Here is a 25112-nt window from a genome sequence, read left to right on the forward strand (position 1 = left end):
TTAATTGTTCATATATTGCATTGTACTAGAATATATTAAGAGGGAGGTTACACTGCTATTATTTTGACTGGCACTGTAGATCCAGAATTATGAATGAAGCAAATTGCTAGGCCTTTTTAAAATGTACAGTAATTAAATCTATTAAAGTTGTCAATCTGGAAGACGGCAAATGTCATGCTATTATGATTTTTGTAATGTAATAATTGTAAAATAATCTTTAAATCAATAAAAATCAATTATCTATTTAAACAAAAATCATTTATTTTTTTATGTTTGAGCGAATGTAAAACAACAAATTATATTTTAAGTTTTTTAATAAAAGAATAATAATAATATACATAAATAATATATTCAGAATCATAAATTAATCTGTTAAGATGGATTTATTTTCTAAGAATTCAAATATTTAGAGACAGTATTGCGTTACAAAAATAACCTAATTTTGTTTAGGTTTGATGAGATTGAAGGGAATTTTATCAAATCTATTTTCTATGGGTCTAGTAGGGTTATACAATATGTACAATTTATCCATTGACTGCAACTAAAATAAATATTTACAAACAAAAAAAACGCTAGAAAAATGTTTATCTAAGTCGAAAAGATGAAACTAAATATTATTCAAAACCAAATACATATTTTTGCACTCAGACGAAGGAAAAAGCAAATGAATCAAGCACTTAATCGAATGCTGGTTCGAATGACTCGTATAAGGGGTAAGTGCCGAGTGGTGTCGAAAATATTAGAATTTCACTTTTCAAACATTAATACAATCTCAGAAAGACAATCATTTCATGTATAAAATTAGTATAATAAATAACATAATTATATCCAATTGAGTTCTTTCATACAAAAAAAAAACATACAAAAATGATGTTTAGATCTTTATAGACATGAATAAATTGAAATGTTTCAAACGAAAATGATGGTTAAAATATTATAGGGGGAAAGTATTAACTTTAAATTGAATTGAATTACATATGTATATGAAAACATTATTGAAACACTTGTCGAATAAAAATCATGTCAATAACAATAATTCGGCTCATTTACCCTTCAAAAAAGAAAAAGAATATAAAATGACGAAATTTAATTAATAAGTAAAAGTTTTATTCAATATTCAAATCATGTGTTGTGTAGGTAGTATAAATTTTGTTTACTTATTAAGAAAGTTTATGATCATTGATCACGTAGACGCACCTAATTGTATTTTCGGCATACGATAGGTCTTGTTTTGTTCCTATGGAAATTTCTAATTTGGTTTCGTTGCTTCGTCAAGCAAATACAAGTCGATAGGAATTGCATTCTTTTTTTTATTACTTTTTCAAATAGGGCTGTGACAAACTTTCGACTTAACTACATAGCTGGCCGGACCAATTTGACGCGTATGATTGAACTCTATCGAGTCATTCGATGGTGGTATTTAGATTTCCGAATTGTTAATAACCCAACTGATTCAGACGGCATCTATCAAAAAACGAACCCATTTGGTTTAGAAAACTGCCGGGGCCAAACTAACTCGGAAAGACACGGAGCCAAATGGTGCACTACTTATTTTTGCCTGTAAGTGGACGCAGATGAGTCATTTATAAAATTGCCAGCCCTTGCATTTCTTGTTTTGAGTTTTAATTTATCTTTCAGTTAACACCAAGTTTAACCTTTAACTCTATGAAAAATGGTATGAATAGATTCTTTCTCGAAATCTATTGAAGTCCCTAAGGTAATGTGTTATAATGCTTATTCTGTAGTAAGTCCTCGTATGAGGATTACTAACTTATTTAAATAGTTTTTTTTTTTCTTGTTCTTCAAAACATCAAAATTTCTCAAGAAAAATAATATTTTTTGAGCTTCAAATTTAAGGTGAAGCCATAAATAAAAAAGAGGCTGGGATGCGACCCACACTGATAACTTCCCATCCCGTCTGTCGATTTGTCTTGCTTAAAAGTTTGTCTATATGTACTCGTATCAATTTTTACCAAATTTCCGTACTATTTTTTATTAAAAAACGGACTGTTGGATTTTTATTGAATATCGAAAACAATATTTTATGTGAAATAAAAAAAGTTTAAAGACAATATTTTTAATTTTTGAAAAGCTATTTAAATCGTAAGTAAATTTTTACCAAGTTTTAGTATTGTTTTTTTTTTTGAGTTTTTTTTTTTGTAAAAAAAACTGTCACTTCGAATTTTTTAAAAATTTTACCAAATGTTAAAAACAATATTTTTATAAGATGAAATTAGTTTGAAGACAATATTTAAAATTTTTGAAGAGATATTTGAGTCGAAAATCAATTTTTACCAACTTTTGTTAATTTTTTTTCGGTTTTTAATTTTTTGTAAAAAAACTGTTAATTTGATTTTTCTCAAAATTTGTCTTAATATTGAAAACAATATTTCTTATAAGAAAAAATTAGTTAGAAGCTATTACCTCAAAGTTTTTAAAAGATATTTGAGTCGAAAATCAATTTTTACCAACTTTTGTTAATTTTTTTTTCGGTTTTTAATTTTTTGTAAAAAAAACTTTCAATTCGATTTTTTTCAAACTTTAACTGAATGTTAACAACAAGATTTTTTAAAAGATAAAAGTAAATTAAAGCCAATATCTCAAAGTTTTGAAAAGATATTTGAGTCGAAAATCAATTTTTACCAACTTTTATACATTTTTTTTTTAGGTTTTTATTTTCTGTAAAAAAAAGTGTCAATTCGACTTTTCTCAACATTTTTCAAAATGTTGAAAACAATATTTCTTATAAAATAAAATAAGCTTGAAGCCTAAATTTCAAGTTTTTGAAAAGATATTTGAATCGATATTCAGTTTTTACGAACTTTGAGCAATGTTTTCTTTAGATTTTTATTTTTTATAAACAAAATTGTCAATTAGATTTTTCTCAAAATTTTATCAGATGTCAAAAACATTATTCTTCGTTGCACAAAATTGTTTTAGAGATGAAATCATATTTCAGTCGTAAAATTTTTGGAGGTGACAGTTTTTTTTCAGTTTTATTGATTTATAAAAAACCGTTATATTGATTTTTTTTTTCAAAAAATATACCTGTTTGGTATCACTTTACAATATATTATATAAATTTTAATTCACGTCTCTAGCGTTTTTCGTTCGTAAGATATTTAGGGCTAACTAAAATTTTCACATTTTTTCAAACTGCTATGGTAAAAAAACCACCCACGCAATTTTCTTGAGAGCCCTTTCTGCATCTTTCTGACTTATTATCTGTATAACAAAATTTATTTCTTCCGGTTCTTGAGCTATGGAAGACGAAAAAAACGTCACGAACGTACGAACGTTCGTACACACGCACGCACAGGCATCTTTCTAAAAATCTTTTATTTCGACTCTATTGACCTTGAAACGTCGAGAAATGTCAAAATTTTCAATTTGACAAATCGGACCCGTTACAATAACTTCCTATGGGAAGTTAATAAATTAGGTTGAGCAATAGTTCGTTGAGAACTAGGGCCAACTCTCAACCATTCCTATGTGCGAGTACTGTTGCCTGGGATGGAGGAGACCTACAGTTTTTGAGAAAGCACTTTTCATGACAAGAATTACTCTTGGAGAATTTGTCAATTCCTCACAAGAGGCAGTACCCGTAAAAAAAAATTAAGATGGTACAAGCAAGGATCGAACACAAGAACACTAGCATGACAGTCCAAAGCACTAACTATCACGTCACGGGTACTACAAGGTGAAGCCATAAGTTGTCAAATTTAAAAGTTAACCAGAACTTTGGGAGCACAAAAAATCCAACACTGATAATTTTTTTAAGTTTCCTCAGGCAAAGAAATTCTCCATAAAATGCGGATTCAAAAATCACTCTTAGCTGCCTTATATTTAGTTTCTGTTATATTCGTTGTGGTGTTTCCAGCTTGATACAATTTAGAGGTGATTCAATTTTGAACCAAGCCAGAATAAGAGCACTTAAAATAACCTTGAATGAGCCTCCAATAAAATTTCAGCTTTTCGACTTCAGTTTAATTTTAAGTACTTCAGAAACCAATTTGGAGTTCAGTGTACCACTTACTTAGGTCCTCAGACCTGTTAAGTCCGTTGGGAACCTCTTAAGGGGTATAGGGCCTCTACTACCCCTACGCGCCATCGTGTAAGGTTTCCGGAGATGTGTTTCAGCTCCTCCCAACTCTTGCCTAGTGATGCTGATTCCGCCTCGACTGTGTTGCGCCATGTGCTTCTCGGTCGTCCAGCTCTTCTTCCTTCTTGTGTGAGCGGATTCCACTGCATTGCTTGGCCTGCAATGCAGTCATTGCCTTTTTGAAGCGTATGTCCAATCCATTCCCGCTTATGCCTTCGTATTATAGAGTCTATAGGTTCCTTGCCTGTCCCTCTTTTAAGGACCTCATTTTATGCAGGTTTGCTGCTTTCTTGTAATGGCTGAAGTAACCTTCTTAGTGCTGCACCCATAAAGAAACACAGATTCGACATTTGTGCTAAACAGTTGTAGCTTTGTTCTTAAGCTGAGAGTTATTCCTTCAAATTTTTGACAGCATACTGAATGCCGCTTTTGCTTTCCAAGGTATTGAAAGCTCTCTACTTTTTCCACCGGTTGGTTGTGAGGAAATATTTATTTAAGAGGATGGTCGGGTTCCGAGGCTGATAATTTTTGTTTTGCCGGAATTAATTTTCAGCCCACAACTTCTGCTTCTCTCTCCACACTTGTTGTCATTTGATGGAGATCCATGACCCTATGAGAGAGTAAGCATCGTCCGCGTAATGCAAGTGCTTTTAATAGGATTTCAAAGTCCGTTGGATCCCTACGTTACCTGAAAAAACTGCGCCGTACATCGCTTATCACCAACAAAAACAATATTGGCGAAAGAATACAGCCCTATCTGACTCTGCTTCGGATTCCAAAATCATCTGACAACCTACCATCGAGCAGAACGTGACACTTGGATCCATCATATATGTTGCTTTAATAATAGCAATTAGCTTTTCTGGGTAGCCTCTCCTCCGTAAAGCTAACCAGATATACTATCTGTTGACGCTATCAAAGGCCTTCTCAAAGTCGATGAACAGCAATTATAGTGGTGATCCATATTCAACGCACTGTTCAACAATGATTCGCAGGGTGTTGATATGATCAATACAGGAGGATTCAGCGCAGAATCCTGCTTGTTCGGTATCGAGTGTGGTCCCAAGGTTTTCTCTGATGCGTTCCAGTATGACTTTTGCTACTATTTTGGCAACGGCAAGTAAAACGCAAATTCCTCTCCAGTTTTCGCACTTTGTTAGATCTCCTTTTTTTTAGCTTGACGATAATTCCCAGACTTCTTTTATGAGCGGATGAAGCAGTTTGCTTGATATCGTTGACGCTACTTGTCTCTGCGGAAATTCCACCAAGTTCTATCGCTTTGTTGGTCTTAAGTGCTTTAATTGCAGCAACAATTTCATCTTTACTAGGAGGTGCGTTGCGGATTCGGGGATTAGTTTCTGCAGGCGCTTCAGAAGGCATCGGCTGCACGTTGTTTGCAAACAATCGGTTTAAAACCGAAGAAAATTGTTCTTTCCACCTTCTGACTTGCTCATCCACCGAACTTATCACAGTACTGTCTACTTTTTTACCAGGTGTTACTTTGAGCTGTGTGGATATGTTTGCAGCATCTTCTGCTTCTTGCGCCAACTCGTTGATGTAGTTACGTTTGTCAGGGTTCACACTGCGGTGAACCTCTACGAGGACTCCAGCTCCTTTCTTTCTTCCCCTTGTCCATCAGTTATTCGAGCCATTAACTGTTTGCGTTCTTTGATCCTTGCCCAAGATTCTTCTGAAAGTCAAGAGTTGTTGTTTCTTCTTTTCCAACCGACTATTCTGTCAACACCTGAAATGACTGAATGACAAAATTTCACAGCATGCCAATGGTGTTCGATGTCGGCATGTACTGTGCTGCTGATTGTTCTCATTTCGTGAGACAGGTGGTCCCAGAATTGTTGACTGCAAGTCCCATGTCGGCGCCTCTTCTGTTTCGGACATTTTTTTTTGGATTAAAAAGTCTTGAAAGATTTAATTTTTTCGAATAAGCTTATTTTTTCATTATTTCTTGGGGTTAGTGGTATTTGCAGTTTGACCGTAAGCTGAGATCAATTTTGGTGTAAATATTTAATATTGGGTTAAATTAACATAATCTCAAAAAGGTCAATTTATTTTATAGTGATATCTCAAAATCCTGACGCGATACAAGTGATTTTGAAGTGATATTCGAACTAAGACTAGTTAAATATAATTTGATTGTCAGTTACAAAACCTTTTTGACTAGTGTTATTAATCTTAAGTAATTTCTTTGTAGAATGGTTTGTTGTAGTTTCCAAATAGTAGTCTAAAGAATTCTTCCGAAAGATTCACCAACCCATGCAACCTTAATTGAATTGGCACCCCATGTACGTGTTTTATCTTTTGTATAGATCTGTCAATTGAGCGGCATTAAAATTTCTAACCCCTAAGCTAAGTGATTCAATAGTCGGTAATTGGACTCTTTTTAATTATTTTGTCATAAAAAAACTAGAGGGTGTTTTTTTTGTTTGCAGCAAGAGAAGATTTGATGGTTGTTGTGTATGGTTTTAGAATTTAGAATGGTGTTGACATTGAGCGCATTCAAAATTCAACTAGCTTTGTAAATGCAAAATTGCACTACAAAACTAGTCAATCCGGAACTGTCATATTAATGACAAATACAAATTTATTAAATAATAAGCATTTGTGCTTTCAGAACTAAAGTAGTTTTTTTTTCTTTTTAAATTCAATAAAACCAAATAAAAGATATAATATGATTGATTTATATTTGTATTTAAATACCGAAAGATTCATTTCATTTTGAATTCTTGTGTCCTTACCGAGCAGCTGATTGTGAAACGTCAAAACCAGTGTACACTAAAGCAGTATTCACATGAGCTCGACCAACGAACGACGAATGAATTACAAAATATGAGTTTATATACGTTTGATGACATATTTCCACACAAATTCTCAACAAAACAATAGCAATATAGTTTATTTATGATTTATGATGCATACTTTTACTTTTCAATATCATACGAACTGTCAAACTTTATTCACGTTTCAAATGATCCACACTCGCAACGAATAAAATAATCGCGCGTACGTAACCTAAAAAATCATTCTTGTTTTGGTTTCGGTGGTGAATGGTGTTCGGCTGTTTCCTTTGATATCCTAAAATATGGATATTTTTCCAGCAATCTTATTAAAAAAACATATTCTCCTTCAGTTTTTGCACATAAAATCTTTTTCTTGTTTTGTTTATTAACAAGGACACCAATAATTTTTTTTTAAACAAATATAGCTACGACCGCATTTTTTCAATCGTTTGTTTTTTAAACAAAACACAATTATGATATACACAACAAAAAACAATTGTCAGAGTCAAACTTCAATGCGACGAATTAAAAACTCTCATGTGAAAGAAATGTCAAAATCGACGAATATTCGATCATTCGTTGGTCGTGCTCATGTGAATAGTGCTTAACTTTGTAGCCGAAATTTGTACACTACGTCAGAGGGGAAATTTGAACTACTTTTGAAGTTGTGTTAAGCCAATCAGAATCCCCTGACTGCGTAGCCACTAGCATAGTAAATGCCCCCATTGGCTGCGTTGAATACAGATTTGGATAGCCATTCTGGATTTGTAGAAACCTTATTGACCGAGTTGAATACTTGTTTGAGATGTATGTCAAAAAATAAAAATGACTTTCAGCTGTTCACAAGAAGCAGACAAACATAGATTTCGAAGTCTAAATTATTGTTAAACAAAATGTTCAATGGATCATTTTAAAAATACACGGGATTTTCCCCAAAAACAATACAAGTTTTAAATCAATTTTTGGGTTTCTTCAAATTCATTCTTGGATACTTTTGGAATCCTTTTTGAGACTGTTTTGGACCATATGTTCTTTGACGCGTAAAACACTTAAAAAAGGTATCCGGATATCTTATCTCACTGAGATTGATAGCAGCTAGACGACAGAGATGACTTGAAGGTAAAGCAAGTTTCTAACATCTGATTGGTAAGCAGCCAAACAATTTAGTTTAAAGTTTTGTGTTAAATGGTTGTCATTGTCATATTGGAAGGATTTTCTTTACAATACAAAACAACAAAGGGCAGGTTCAGGCAACACAAGGGACTTCATTTACAGTCAACTTCATTCTTTGAACGTAAATTTTGACCAAAGCAACTAGTTAGTTTAACAAGTGTCATAAATTTCAAATTCAGAACTTTACTTCGCAAACATTTACTTTAAAATAATAGTACAAAAAATACCAAACAAATTATTGTCTAAAAAAACTCCTCATACAAGATACACGTCCATCACGATTTTTATTTTCGATTGTAAGTAAATATTTCTTATTTCTTTTCCAAATTGTCAAGTGAACCCTTAACACAAAACATTAAATGAAGCTGTGCAGAAAATAAATAAATCATTTAATAATAAAGTTCAGCTTTCAGTTGAATAAAAAAACATGATCAACTGTCATTTTGCTTGAAATAGGCTTGACTTAATAGTTAGTGAGATTTTTCTTGACTAACTTTCCAGTCAGCTTTCCATTAAAGTAGCCTTAATTGGAAGGTAATTTTTTGGCAGCTGGCCAATCAGATACTAGAAACCCGCCTAACTTTCAAGTCCCTTATTTCGTCTGAACCTGCCCAATGTTGTTGGTACTTTCTTCAAGTAAAATATGACATCTGAAATATTACCAGCTGCCTTAGTCTTATTTAGCGTTCATGTAATGCAGTTGACTGCAAATAAGTTTCCCTCCAATTTAACGGCCCGGAAGAAAAGAGCTGCGGTTACGTTAAATGGCAAGCGCTGTCGAGCCATGGTTAGGTTAGGTTAGGTTATAGTGACTGTCCAAGATGGAAACGGACACACTTAGGCCAGTTTAATGGCCCATTGTGATACCACATGAATCTTGAAGCTTCTTCATAAGCTCAATGGAACCAGCTTGAGTCCCTTACGAAACGTGAGAGGCTGATTATACCGATATAATTTAGATCGTTAAAGAAGAATTCTCCTAATTAATTCTTGCGTTTCTTCCTCTTCCTCGTCCAAACAGCTTCTGCAAAAGTCATTTGAAAATACGCCTAGTCTCGTGGCGTGCTTTCCTATTAGACAGTGTCTGGTTATGACTCCTATTATCAAACTTTTATGCGATCTGCTTAGAGAAAGCAAGCAGCTTGAACGTTTTAAATCCATGTCGAGCCATGCTGACTACATTTTTGTTTCCAAAAATTAACAGCTGAACATCGATGACATTTGTGTTGAAAAAGTGGTCTGTTCTTTTTCAAAAACTGTTAGGTATCTCAAAATGTTATGTCAAAAAATAAAAATGTTCAAGTGTTAGAATTTCATACTTATACAAATTATTTAAGAAAAACAATTTTTAGAAATTGTTGATCTGTCAAATATCAATATCAAAAACATTTGTATAACTCCTCAAAATAAATAAAAAAAGAAAAACTGAATCTGCTTTTAGAATACTTGCAAATTTTAATAACAATTGACGAGTAATAATATATCATGTCCTGAATCAAATATTTATTTGTTTTTAACAAAAGTCAATTAAAAGAATTACTGGTTTGTAAACAAATCAATTCATTTAAGCTGAGTTGTAGACTGTTACAGATCGTTACTTTTTGAGTTCAGGAACCTTTTGATGGCGTCAAAATGTCATGTGTCGGAACGACAATATTTAACGATTGTTAACAATATTTAATAATAAATCCAAACAAAAGAACAGACCTAAGACCTCGCTACTTATTTTAACAACGTGCAACTTAAAGCATCTCGATTATATTTTACTGTGCAATTTAAAGTCAATTCTTGAAGCATTCGAAGATAATGTTTAATCCAATTTTGAAATCATCGAAAAGGCTAAGTCGTAGCAGACATATACAGGAAATAAAAATTAATTTTGTAAATACCGAAAAATAACCTACGAGATCATAATAATTAAAATTCTCAAGCTCTTACAAAAACACCCGATATTTTAAGAATTTGTTTTCAATGAAAATTTTAAATTAATTTATTAACTAAATCTAAGTTGTAAAAGAACAATGGTTTGATTTTTTAAGTTTCATAAAATCCATACTTAATATCATAAAATGATATATGTAATTAATTAATTCCATGATTATTCTCATAACAGGAAAAGTTATAAACATATATGTGCATCCATGTGAATAAATTCTCAAGATAATAACAGTCGTTACAGGAATTGTTTTTTTGTTTTCTAAATTTATTCTACTACCTAACGAGCTTTTCTGTTTAGCGATCCAAAAAGAAAGAAAACAACTTAGTAATTTGAAGTGAATAATAATGATCAATAATTACATTGCATAATAATATAGCATTAGCATTTATTTTTCTATGTGAAAATATCAAATGTGCTTTGGACAATGGAGCTAAGCTCTCATAAAACAAACAAAAACAAACTTTTAACAACAATAAGCTACTTTTAGTCTTTCAAAACTGCGGATCATTTAAAAACGAGTTCATAGATACATGTTTTGTTTTCAATTCGGACTTGATTTCCGCTCAATTTTTCTGGACTTGTTTGTTTAAATTAAACATTAGGTTTTTTTAGTAAGTAGTGCTTTTGTTATGTTAAAACAATCTGGGACGGATTAAGTTTTTTGCTTTTTTTAAACATCAAGATGATTTTGGTTTTAAAACACATGTTTGCTTACTTTTGTTTTCATGTAAGTTGGAGAAGGCTTTTGATATGTCACTTGCGAATTCTCAATATTTTCTATGCCTGAATGCAGACGACTTATTCATTATACTTCATTTATAGGGTTAAACATACAGATAGCTCTTGGCCCGATAAAGTAAACTTAAAATACTTATTTCATGATATTTCTTTTTTATTATAAAGTTTGAACGTTGACATTATTTGTAAAACAGTACATCATTTCAATGACCTTACTAACTTAAGGTGGCGCTACAGCCCTGTGTGAACTAGGGCCTCACCCAACACACGTCTCCATCTAGCTCGGTCTCTAGCTAGATGTCTCCAGTTTCGCGCTTTAAGTTGGGTGATGTCACTTTCCAATTGTGCGCGCCACCTGATCCGCGGTCTTCCTCTACTGCGCTGTCCTGTGGATGCGGATTTGAAGACTTTCCGGGCCGGAGCATTGTTTTCCATGTGCTCTACGTGACCCAGCCATCTTAGTCGTTGGAATTTTACCCTTCTGGGTAAGTCTACGTCGCTGTACAGCCCGTACAGCTCGTCGTTCCATTTTCTCCTCCACTCCCCTTCGATGCATACGGGACTGTAGATCACACGAAGAACTTTTCTTTCGAAGCGACCCAAGGTGCTTTTATCCGCTTTTGTCATAGTCCATGCTTCTGCACCGTATAGCAGGACGGGGATGATAAGGATCTTCTATAGCGACACTTTGGTCCCTCGAGGACCACCACTCAATTGCTTTCTTAGTCCAAAGAAACAGCGGTTAGCAAGAGTTATTCTGCGTTTGATCTCAGCGCTGGTGTTGTTTTCTGCGTTTACAGCGGAGCCTAGGTAGACGAAGTTCTTGACTACCTCAAAGTTACGTCTGTCGATTGTGACGTTTTGACCAAAACGTCGGTGTTGTTTGTCCTTTCTAGACGACAGCATGAACTTTGTTTTGCCCTCATTAACCGTTAAACCCATTTTTGCCGCCTCTGCCTCAATACTCACAAAAGCCCCATTGAAATCACGCTGAGTTCTTCCGATTATGTCGATATCATCAGCATATGCCAGTAATTGGACAGACTTTTGAAAGATAGTGCCTCTAGTGTTGACGTGTGAGCTCTGCACTATTTTTTCAAGCACGATGTTAAAAAAATCACATGACAGCGCATCACCTTGTCTAAAAACTTTGTTGGCATCGCAAGGTTCTGTTAAGTTGTTTCCAACCTTTATGGAGCAGCGTGAATTCTCCATGGTCATCCTGCGCAAAAGTACGAGTTTGGCAGGGATGCCAAAACTGGACATGGCTCTATACAGCTCGTCCATGTATATGCTGTCATATGCGGCCTTGAAATCGATGAAAAGATGGTGGGTGTCGATTTGGTATTCTTGATTTTTTTCCAGGATCTGCCGTAATGTGAATATTTGATCGAATGTGGACTTTCCTGATTAAAACCACACTGATAGGGACCTATCAGGTTATTGACGATGGGCTTTAGACGCTCACATATTACGGCAGAGAAGATTTTATTGGGGATGTTAAGTAGACTTATTCCTCTATAGTTGGTGCAGTTTAGAGGGTCTCCTTTTTTCAGGATCGGGCAAACAATACTGAGGTTCCATTCATCGGGCATGCTTTCTTCCGACCATATCTTACAGATAAGTTGGTGCATGCTCCTAACCAACTTATCTCCAGCTGCTTTAAAGAGCTCGGCATTCAAGCCATCCGCTCCAGCGGCTTTATTAGACTTCAGCTTAGATATGGCAATCTTTACTTCGTCTAAGTCGGGAGGACGGGATTGTTGGCTATCGTCGTCTATGTTGAATGGATCATCCTGTCTGACAGCGGACGTCCCCGTTATGCAGTCTGTAGAAGTGGTCCTTTCATATCCTCATTGACTGTGGTTTCGCTTTGATGTTTTCACTTTCGTCTTTGCAGCCTTCGGTTCTAGGTTTATGTACCTGTGAATTTCGTTTCACCTGTTCATAAAACTTTCGAACCTCATTCCTGCTCTTATACCTCTCAACATCTTCGACCGCACGCTTCTCATGCCCTCTCTTTTTCCTTCTGAGAATTCGGCGTTCCTCTCGCCTCTTCTGCTCATAGAGCTCACGAGCAGCTCTCGTCCTTTTATGCAGCGCCGCTTTGCGTGCCTGTTGTTTGGCTGCATTTGCCTGCCGACATTCCTCATCAAACCAGGGGTTCCTTGTTGGTGGCTGTTTGAAACCCAGCACATCAGAGGCGGCTTCTCTGATTGCATCTTGGCACTGTTGCCACTGGTTTTCGATACATTGTGTTGGCGGCAGAGAACTTCGAGAGAGGTTACTTGTAACTTGGTAGAAAAAGGATTTGGCGATCTCTGGCGATTGTAGCCGTTCGACGTTGTATCTTCTCCCAGCACCTCCCTGTTTTGCCTTGGGTCTGGAAATCCGAAGTACTACCTTGGCTACAGCAAAGTAGTGGTCCGAGTCGATGTTAGCTCCTCGGAAAGTTCGTACATCCATAATGCTGGAAGCGTGTCTGGCGTCGATCGCAATATGGTCAATCTGGTTGACGGTAGATTGATCTGGAGAAGTCCAAGTTCCTTTGTGGATGTTGAGGTGTGGAAAACGCGTACTGGCTACCATGACGTTTCGCCCCGCAGCAAAATCTATGAGCCTAAATCCATTGTCGGAAGTGTTGTCGTGCAGGCTGTTCTTTCCGATTATTCCACCAAAGATGTCTTCCCTTCCTAGCTTGGCATTAAAATCGCCCAGGACTATTTTAATATCGTAGCTAGGGCACTGCTCATATGTTTTGTCTAAGAGCTCGAAGAATATATCTTTGGTGTTGTCGTCTTTCTCTTCTGTGGGGGCGTGCGCGCATATCAGGCTAATGTAGCCGAATTTAGCCTTGATGCGTATGGTCATGAGGCGCTCATTAATGCACCTATAGCTCAAGACTTCTTGCCTAAGTCTGGCTCCAATGACGAAGCCGCATCCAAATAAGCGCTATTGGTTTTCGTGGTAGCAGTCACCGTAGTAAATATCGCAGTTTTTGATTCGCGGATAAAACGGCTCCTTACAGGCCTGGGCTACGAATAAGTCGAAGAAGCCCTATAAGGTGTTCACTAAGTAGTTCAACCTTACTGGAACTGTAGACGCCACCGTTGATTCCGTCTCGGGAATTCCTCTGCTGCCATCTGGATAAGGAGAGGTGCCTTAGTGGAAACACCTCGCTCGTTTGCTGCCCCCAACAACTTTCCACTGGGGTTGGAACCCAATCTCCAGTTGAGGTACTAGGCACCCGATGTTCACCACGGAGAGGTGAGAGTAGGAGTTGATAGACAGAGGTTGGTTTTAGGAAAAACCTGTGGACGCTTGTGTCCTCTTGAATGCACATGTCTACCATTTGAACATCACATTTGTGTTTTAAGAACTTTAAATAGCTTTTTTCTTTTTAAATACAATGAAACCAAGTAGAAGACATAATATGATTGATTTATATTTGTATTTAAATTCCAAAAGATTCATTTCATTTTGAATTCTTGTGTCCTTACCGAGCAGCTGATTGTGAAACGTCAAAACCAGTGTGCACTAACTTGTAGTCGAAAATTTTACACTACCTCGGAGGGGAAATTTCAACTACATTTGTAGTTAGATTTAGCCAATCAGAATCCCTTGACTACGTAGCCACTAGCTTTATGAATTCGACCACTAGCTTTGTGAATGCGACCAATGTTATTTAGTTTTGCTCTAAGGTGCTTGCTGTTAAATTTGTCACTGTATCTCCGTCAGGATTGAACATCGTGCAAAGAAATGTGTTACGTTTTCTCTTTATCTTGTGTTGCATAAAGAGCGTTACGATTCGGTATGGAATATAGAGGCAATAGTTCTCCTCTTGCTCGGAAAATCATAGATATTGTCACCGTTTTGAAACTATGTATCTTTGAAGTAGTTGATTTCGCCTAGATCATACAGAAGATTTGATTATGTTTCTTTAAAGATGGAGTTTCTTGCTTTGTCCACATAATTATTTCCAAGCTTAGAATCAAGCCTTTAAGTAAGTGTTTAATAATGGTTTCCATTCTGCCTTATTTTGCAAAGAAAGCAAAGATGAAAGTTTCTGTGGTGAATGTCCAGTTTCAATAAAGAGCTTGTAGTTTGGAGTTGTGTTTAGCAGCCGAAATTGACGTTTCAGACGTTTTTCGATGTTTTGAGCTAAATAAGAGATCTTTGTTTCCATAAAGAGAGCTATCAAAGAGATACCAAACTTAATCAAATGTTGAAATATTTGACTGTCAACAGTCGAATTGTTTGTTCCTGAACACCAATTATTTTTAATAAATATGATTTAAAATCATGAAAATATGTGTCAAGACAAGGTGTAATGGTCATCTTCTGATGAGCCCAACCATTGCACTGGGGCGAAACGCATATTTGAACACTATGCTGGTTCATTTTTATTTTTATTTTCATTTCATGATTTTAAAAATAAAAATATTATTTTCATGATTTTAAATCATATTTATTAAAAATTAATCAAATGCCTTTGAAATATAAAGCGCAATAATCCTTCTTTCTAAACAACGATGTAATCATTTGTTGCAATGTTCGAACCGTTAGATGACCGGTAGTCCTATTGTCACAAAATCTCATCATTAGGAAGTTCTTGTTTCTAAGTATATTTTTTAGGTGAGAATTGAACAGCTTATAATATACATATTACATGGCCTTGTAAAAAAAGGGGACGTTGGTGTAATTGAACTAAAGAGGGAATGCGATTTCCGTTTTTAAGAATACTAGATGGGAAAGTATCTGAGTCAGCGGATTTGTAGATTAAAAAATCTTTTACTACTTAAGCAATCGTAGGTGGGGGAAAGAAGATTCTTCCAATAAAATCGTAACGCTTTTAAGCTAAGGAAAACTCATGTAACTCTCTTTTTGAGTCAAATTAACAGCAAAAAAATGTGCTGCAAGCAAATTAGCTTTATTCGACAAGCTTACAACCGGAGTGTCGCTAAAGAAAACGTTTTTAAAATATCACCAAAATATTATACTTCCATTGTAGCATTTACATGACGTAAGTATTGTTTCGTGGATCGTATTTGAATGTTATAGGGAGCTTGTAGCTGTTTAATCTTTGTCCAGTTTTCAACTATTTTCTCTCAGAATCTGATTTTTACCCTGGACATAGTTTGGCCTATTGGTGCATGTCAGTGATCGGACCGGTAAATATTGCGATTAATTCAGGAGGAGGGGTCACACGCTTAACGCTTAAAATTGTTCTTTAAAGGAGGCTAACAAAATTCAAATAACGTAATATTGTGTACCTTAACCTTAAATGTACACATTTTAAGGGCTAAAGTGACAACTGTCGTTATTAACTTATTTTAGAACTCTGTTGTCCAGCAAGGTATATATAGTCTAACTATTTAATTTGGTCTACTCTCAACAAATGAAAGCATACAAGATGCCAACAGTTTTCCAAATTTGCCATATTTAAGAGCAAAATACAATAGTTTAGAGGGTTTTTGTTGCTTTCACTCAGAACTCTAAGAAATTATTTCGAAACGTAGGTTTTTTTTTCAAAAAGTATATATTCTTTTTTGTTGCCATTTCTATTAATTTTCTGGCTTTTTTTGACGTAGTTTTTCAGACAAATATTTCGATCTTTAAGGAGTTAACAAAACTTAAAAATTGTGGAGAGACAATTTGTTAGTTAGTTAGTTTAACACAATATCACTTTTGCCGTTTTTAGGACATTTATATTCTTGAAATTCGTGTTTAAATCTCAGTTCTAGAACATCTTAAGCAAATTCACTTCAAAAAGTAGATTTCTTTATTTTGTATGATCTTATTGTTACAAAAAAACAATTTTGAAAGAAATATAATTTAAATTTCGTTAAAAAATGTTCACCCCTTTCTGAGATATCCACCCCTATTGTAGCAGGTGTTTTATTTGTATGACAATTATTGTCGTTCACTCAAGTCGGCATTGTGAATGTCGTTATGATAGCGTTTTACTTAGCGTTACGCTACTTGACATCTGGCGTTTTGTGGAATCTAAACTTTTGATCGACAAATGTCACTCTCATCAATACTGCAGTTGTCGTTTAAGTAATCTAAGACGCCAAGTAAAACGTTCCTTTCTGGCGGCTGTAAATTATCAAACGCCGTGTGATAAATACAACAAAAATGTAAGATTTTCGGTTTTTTGTCTGTTTTTCATCTGTGTACACTTATTTTTTTTTTTAATTAGGGTGAAAGTTACGAATCCGGACCAAATGAAACGGCTATTGGAACTGATGGGACTTAACCCATCATTGGCCAAAAATTTTCAGAGAGGCGTCCCCCAAACAGATGATAGAAAATAGAATACCCTCAATTCCTTGGGGCCACCGACTAGAACCGAAAGTTTTGTAAAAACAATAACATTTTTTAAATCAAAAAAAAAACAATGACAAATTTGATCATCAAAAGTCATCATAAATTCGATAATTTGATCGTCGAAAAGAGCTTGCACTGAAAGAGAAGATTATTGAAATCGGTAGATTAGATCTTGAGAAAACTTAAAAACAAAATAACGGTTTTATGAGTGGTTTCCTTTTGGAGCAAAACCAAAATATGTTTTTCTTGTAGAAAGAATCCGAATTAAGAAGAAAATTAGAAAAAGTTTTAAAAAAATCTATCGGTTCATTTTTGAAAAAAAAATAGAATTAAAAATTCTAAACCAAAAAATGGGCTGCTATTTTTCGTATTAAAAAGAGCATCTCAAGCTAATCAGTTGAAAACATTAATTTCAATGGGCACAATGGTTTAGGTTGAAGGAGCCAGGGCAGACAGACCTACTTTTTTCGACTTTTCTACCATCGTAATGTCATGTTTGATTTGAATTTTTTTACGAATGCAATACTTGCTTGCTATAACGTCATGTATGTCGCAAGTAAAAATCACTTCAATGTTCACTATTTATGTGCAGCAAAACAATAAGATGGAATGGAAGGCTAGTTTCAGGAATTGAAATGCAAGTTAATATAAAATTGACGATCTCTTATTCAAGGTTTCTTCTTAAAAACCTGAATATTTGCTCTTTTTCTTAGAAACAAATTTTATGAAAATAATTTAAAGAATTACTAAAGTTACAAAAATGTTTGTTGTTTTTGACAGCAAACTACTTTTTGGTGAAATTCGTTAAATTACTAACAAATCTTTAGATGAAATCTTTCTTTATACAACTTAACTTTATAAGCTTTACGTCTCATTTGATCCCCACACCTGAATCGTCCATTCTTCAAAATTTGATGAAATTGTGCAAAGATTTTGGAATAGTTCTGAATATCCGATCCATATTATTTTCTTGGTCTAATCCTCAGTTAAAATTGCTACTTTTGGCAACAAAGCTTTAGCTTTATATAAATTTTGTTTTCGTATAAAAAATAAATAATTCAAAATATAATGGTGGTCATATCCATTATCTCAATTATCTTCAATTCCTGGATCCACCCAAATGGGACCATTTTTTCTTGAAAAATAAATTTTTGATTTTTCCGATTCCCTCACTCTTTGAACTTGCAAAGATTATTTTCTTAATACCTCCTTATTCATTGATTTTAAGTTAATGTTTCATTTTAAATATTTCAGTGAACCATATCAACCGAAGCCAATTTTGAGTGCAGCATTAACAGCAGTTCGTGGAAAGACAACACCAATGGATTTGGTTCGAGTGGAAACCCGTTCTCAAGTAACAAAACTTTTATTTCAATATCATTGAATAAAATATTAAGATAAAGAAAATATTTTTTCATTTTAGATAATGTTTTCGTTTCTCTCAATTGGGTGGGGTCTAATATCGGATATCGATATCGAAAGTGAGAGATTACGGACTTTGGGCTATCAAAGATTCACAGTATGGTCGGTTCACAGACTAATAAGCTTACGCACATATCACGGAAAACTATCATATCTTCCTAAGACATCTGAAAATGAAGACAAAACAGACAGCTCTGCAAATAAAACAAATTCTTCTTCTCATAAGCACAAATTGAGCATAGACACTTCCTTTTCAAAATCGGACTCATTCGATTCAACCGACAGTCCAGAATTAAACGAATACGGCGAGGTGATTTCTTTAGAAACATCAGCAGGTTCTGAGTTCTTTAGACAACGTGGTAATAGCTGGTATTCAGCAACATCGCGCAAGAGCGCTTACTTTTCGATTGCCGAGAGCCTATATCAAAGTATCGATGGCCAGGAAACAGGTTCCAGTGAGAAAAGATCATCCCAGCAAAATACATTCCAGACCTATGGACCCAGTCCCAATGCCCCGTCTTTAATGAGCCCAGTTCCTGATACATGGGTAACCGAAGAAGGCGAATATGTTATGGTACATGCTGCTTACCAATCACACTTGGGAACGGACATCTTTTTTGCTCCTTCTGCCAAATTGAGTGATGGCACAATTTGGTTGGTTGTTATTCGAAGTGGAGTTAGTAGATCGCAATTATTGAATTTTCTACTAAATTTGAGTTCGGGAACTCATTTGCCGTCGAAAAGCAATGAATTCATTAAAATTATACCAGTTACGGCATTTAGAATAGAACCGACCGGAACTGAAGGTATTATAACAGTGGATGGCGAAAGAGTCGAGTATGGTATTATACAAGGAGAAATATTTCCCAATATTGTTAACGTGATGGTACCCTAATGAAACGTACAATTTTTTGTGTTTATAGTAATTGTAGTATTATTGAAAAGTATATAATTGTTAGTATTAATGTTTTGCCATTTTGTTAAATCGTAATTCTTAAAGGTTAAGGGAGAATACTGTAATATTTCTTTATACATTCCATATTATAATATTATATTAAATTACTTTAAAAACAAGTATAAAAAGACACTAAATGGTTTTATTTTTGAATTGGAAAACGGCTAAGGTTTTTGTTGCAAGACCTTAATTTCTCTACTCACTATTCTCTTATGAAGATGAAGAGAGGCTATTTTATTTCTGAACTTTTAATGTCACTAAGGTGGTTATAAAGGGTGTTCTTTTGGTTTTAAATAAGAAGTAAACCGTATATAATTGAATACTTTTTTTTATTATAAAGATAAGAGTTTGCTATCATGTTGTAAATGATTTCGGGCAAGTTTGGTACCCCGAATGGCTAGAATAAATTACATTTTTGGCCGCAATAACGCGACAAACATTCTCTTTCAAGGCGTCAATAGTGTGGAGTGTAGACAAGCGACTTAACATAACCCCACTTAAAATAAATCATTAAGGCTACGTTGCAGCTCCACGATAATGTTGGCTGTATGGAATGTAGTGCCGTCTTGTTGGAACCAAAGGTCGTCCACATCAATATCATCCAAGGAGTAAATCTATTCATTATTAAATGGCAATCAAAACTGAGTATAAATCAAGTGACAGCTGTCAAAAAGAGCAATACTTCTAAAAAAACACCCGTTAGTAGTAGTCTCGTTTTTGAAGTCTAAGTCTTCCTCTATAAAAACTTTTATAAGTAACAGTCTCCAGTTCGACATGCCAACCTATTTAACAGGGACACTCTTTGAGTAGAAGACCCTGCATAATCATGCACAATTTATATTCAACTGCTCAGACACGAAAACAAGCATAAAACAATGGTGAACCTTGTGGAGGAGGAAAAAATGAATCAATGCGGAAAGACGACAAATCAAACTTTATGAGGACGCTGGCTTTCTGTTAGCAAGACAGCTTAAAAATTTGAAACAAGCTGTCACAAATAACGAAAAAACAATAGGTTGCACGAATTGCTTCCACTTATTCGGAAAAGAAATTTCATTTAAGAAAAGCGTCAATTTCTCACGACTCTGGAAAAGTCTGAGAAATTTGCGGTATCCAGGCAAAAAATCCTAACCCGATTATTGTTGTGCACTAGACCGGTTGCATACCAGATACCAATATTATATTAATTATTTCCTCTAAATTTGTGAAGTTTCGGGGCAGAAAGGTGACGTGAAAAATAAATGTTCATTATCCATATCCATCTTTTGATTTGGTTTTGAATTTTGTTGGTCGTTAAAAATTAATAAGGTTGCATTTTCAATCTTGAGATAGGATTTTTGTAGCATTTTTATTTAATCTTTCAAAATGCTTGATGAATCATATGAGCCGTTTATTTTGAAAGTGGCATAAGTCACTTTTGTTTTAAGTCGAGATATTTAAGATATTTGTTATACCGTTAATTACCAATACTTCTCTCGAAGAAATATCAATAGTTTTCAACTTATTGAGTGCAAATTTTTTATAAAATGAAAAGATACCGCTTAATTGTATTTAGTGTTGCCATTAACACTATTTTTTTGAAAAAGTGACTTATGCCACTTTCAAAAAAAACGGCTCCTATGATTAAAGAAGTTGGAATAGTGGAATCGTATTTGATTGCTGTAAATTGGTGGAGATAGAAGCCGGTGATTTTATGGCTGTCCGGCTGTCAGCCTCATTCCCTTTTCTTTCTTTTTTCTTAAATAAAAGGCTAGCTCTATGCGATTTCCTACTCATTCGAGGTGGAATCGGTTTGAAAATTTGTTGGCAAATGAAAATTGCAGTTCTGAAATTCATTTCCTCGATATCCATTAAAAAATTGTTTCTTAAAAACTTCGGAAACACTTTTTCGACTGTGCTTTGTCCGTTAACATCAGTCTGGATGTTTTGACTTTTCTTTCACATGAGCTTCATTTCTATTCGCAGACAGCGACGAATTGTCAATTTATAATTACCCTTCAACAAACAAAACGAGTGGTATAATTTTGGGGTTAAGTTGAGCGCGAACAATTTATTCGTTGCAGTGTGGATGGCATGAGAAACGCGAATAAAGTTTGACAGTTGGTAGCAACCACACTGGAATTCGTTGCTAACAAATTTTTTTTACAAAATTGTCAAGATGGATTAGTTTTATTTTATTATTAATATTATCCAATCGATTGATCATCAAAGCCCAAGAAACAAACAAATTTCTCACAAATTAAACATATGATCAAATTTCCATTATCAAGGAAAAAATTTAGTTTTTTTTCGGAAAACAGGAGCCGCAGCTTTGAATGAAGGGCTCAGCTCAACTTTCCATTCGACTCGCAGTTTATTTTATTTTACAGATATGTGCAAATAAATAACTACAGCAATTTTAGAGCGAGGAAACATTTATTTCTATTTTAAATACATTTTCACAGATCACTTTTTTATATACAAAACACGCGATAACTGTTGATTTTGACATTTCCACCACAAATCCTACAGTGATCCTAAGCACGGGGGAGCATGCCCCCTTGCTGTTAGTACGCCATGCTATCAATTCAAAAAAAAACTAGTTTTAGGCTCAAAAAGTAGGGTTAGTCGGAAAAAGAAAATATTTGTGTCTATGACTTAAAGGTGTTTCCTCGCCTTAATATTTAAAACATGTTCTATTGAGGCCCCTACCTACCTATAAATAAAAATCAAGGAAATTCGTGCTGCGGTAATGGAAAGTCGCCCCCACCCTCTTTTCAACGAGCACCTAGCGAAAATTCGGTCCATGTAACATGACATACGCATCAATGCTAAATTCGGCAACATTAGCCCGATATGCGCGCACGCCCCCACAGAAGAGAAAGACGACAACACCAAAGATATGTTCTTCGAGCACCTAGACTAAACATATAAGCAGTGTCCTACCTACGATATTAAAATAGTCCTGGGCGATTTTAATGCCAAGCTAGGAAGGGAAGAAATCTTTGGTGGAATAATCGGGAAGAACAGCCTGCACGACAACACTTCCGACAACGGATTCAGGCTCATAGATTTTGATGCGGGGCGAAACGTCATGGTAGCCAGTACGCGTTTTCCACACCTCAACATCCACAAAGGAACTTGGACTTCTCCAGATCAATCTACCGTCAACCAGATTGACCACATTGCGATCGACTCCAGACACACTTCCAGCATCATGGATGTACGAACTCTCCGAGGAGCTTACATCGACTCGGACCACTACCTCGTTGTAGCAAAGGTAGCACTTCGGATTTCCAGACCCAAGGCAAAACAGGGAGGTGCTGGGAGAAGATACAACGTCGAACGGCTACAATCGCCAGAGATCGCCAAATCCTTTTCCGACCGAGTTACAAGTAACATCTCTCGAAGTTCTTTGCCGCCAACACAATGTATCGAAAACCAGTGGCAACATTGCCAAGATGCAATCAGAGAAGCCGCCTCTGGTGTGCTGGGTTTCAAACAGCCACCAACAAGGAACCCCTGGTTTGATGAGGAATGTCGGCAGGCAAATGCAGCCAAACAATAGGCACGCAAAGCGGCGCTGCATAAAAGGAGAGAGCATAAGAGGCGAGAGGAACGCCGACTTCTCAAAAGGAAAAAGAGAAGCGTGCGGTCGAAGATGTTGAGAGGTTTAAAAGCAGGAATGAAGTTCGAAGGTTTTATGAATAGGTGAAACGAAATTCATTGTTAGTAGTTACATAAACCTAGAACCGAAGGCTGCAAAGACGAAAGTGGAAACATCATAGTGGAACCGCAGTCAATGCTGAGGATATGGAAGGACCACTTCTGCAGACTGTATAACGGCGACGACGAACTGAATTCCGCTGTCAGGTAGGATGATCCATTCAACATAGACGACGAAAGCCAACAATCCCGTCCTCCCGACTTAGACGAAGTAAAGATTGCCATATCTATGTTGAAGTCTAATAAAGCCGCTGGAGCAGATGGCTTGAATGCCGAGCTCTTTAAAGCAGCTGGGGATAAGCCGGTTAGGAGCATGCACCAACTTATCTGTAAGATATGGTCGGAAGAAAGCATGCCCGATGAATGGAACCTCAGTATTGTTTGCCCGATCCTGAAAAAGGAGACCCTGTAAATAGCACCAACTATAGAGGAATCAGTCTACTTAACATCGCCTACAAAATCTTCTCTGCCGTAATATGTGAACGTCTAAAGCCCATCGTCAACAACCTGATAGGTCCTTATCAATGTGGTTTTAGACCAGTTGATCAAATATTCACATTACGACAGATCCTGGAAAAAACCCAAGAACACCAAATCGACACCCACCATCTTTTCATCGATTTCAAGGCCGCATATACAGGGACGAGCTGTATAAAGCCATGTCTAGTTTTGACATCCCTGCCAAACTCGTCCGTTTGTGCAGGATGACCATGGAGAATTCACGCTGCTCCATAAAGGTTGGAAACAACTTAACAGAACCTTTCGATGTCAAAAAAGGTTTTAGACAAGGTGCTACGCTGTCATATGATTTTTTTTAAAATCGTGCTTGAAAGAATAGTGCAGAGCTCAAACGTCAACACTAGAGGCACTTTCAAAAGTCTGTCTAATTACTAGCATATGCTGAAGACATTGACATAATCGGAAGAACTCAGCGTGATGTATATGGGGCATTTGTGAGTATTGAGGCCGAGGCGGCAAAAATGGGTTTAACGGTTAATGAGGGCAAGACAAAGTAAATGCTGTCGTCAAGAAAGGACATACAACACCGACGTCTTTGTCAAAACGTCACCATCGACAGACGTAACTTTGAGGTAGTCAAGGACTTCGTCTACCTAGGCTCCGCTGTAAACGCAGAAAACAACACCAGCGCTGAGATCAAACGCAGAATAACTCTTGCTAACCGCTGGTTCTTTGGACTAAGAAAGCAATTGAGTGGTAAAGTCCTCTCTCGAGGGACCAAAGTGTTGCTATATAAGACCCTTATCATCCCCGTCCTGCTATACGGTGCAGAAGCATGGACCGTGACAAAAGCGAATAAAAGCACCTTGGGTCGCTTCGAGAGAAAAGTTCTTCGTGTGATCTACGGTCCCGTATGCATCGAAGGCGAGTGGAGGAGAAGATGGAACGACGAGCCGTACGGGCTGTACAGCGACGTAGACTTAGCCAGAAGGGTAAAAGTCCAACGACTAAGATGGCTGGGTCACGTAGAGCGCATGGAAACCAATGCTCCGGCCCGGAAAGTCTTCGATTCCAAACCCACAGGACAGCGCAGTAGAGAAAGACTGCTGATCAGGTGGCGCGCACAAGTGGAAAGTGACCTCACCCAACTTGAAGCGCGAAACTGGAGACATCTAGCTAGAGACCGAGCTAGATGGAGACGTTTGTTGGGTGAGGCCCTAGTTCACACAGGACTGTAGCGCCACCTTAAGTAAGTAAGTAACATGACATGGCCTTGGTTACTGTTTTAATCAAAATGGTTTGAGGAAGGTACCATTAGAACACAGTTAAATATTTTTGCCTGCACACGATCCACATTACACAATGGATTAGAAGGACAGTTCTTAGAACTCCTTAAAATTCCCACCATGCAACTATCTCTGAAACCTAAACCTTCGTACTTTTACAAGGTGACTGCTTTGCCATAACTATTATAATAAGAATTAAAATAAAACG

At 35.9% G+C, this 25112-nt stretch overlaps 1 protein-coding gene across 1 annotated transcript in view; it reads left to right on the top strand.

Annotated features, from left to right (window-relative positions):
* LOC129939422 (sphingosine kinase 1) overlaps positions 1-19584 on the top strand; it is a 44038-nt gene extending 24454 nt beyond the window's left edge. The window contains exons 2-3 of the mRNA XM_056047426.1: positions 18332-18431; positions 18501-19584. Of these exons, the coding sequence (XP_055903401.1) occupies positions 18332-18431; positions 18501-19394 (994 nt within the window). The 3' untranslated portion in view covers positions 19395-19584. The remainder of the gene's footprint in view (positions 1-18331; positions 18432-18500) is intronic.
* Positions 19585-25112: the final 5528 nt, after the last annotated feature.

Source organism: Eupeodes corollae, chromosome 1, assembly GCF_945859685.1.
Source record: "Eupeodes corollae chromosome 1, idEupCoro1.1, whole genome shotgun sequence".
Lineage (NCBI taxonomy): Eukaryota > Metazoa > Arthropoda > Insecta > Diptera > Syrphidae > Eupeodes > Eupeodes corollae.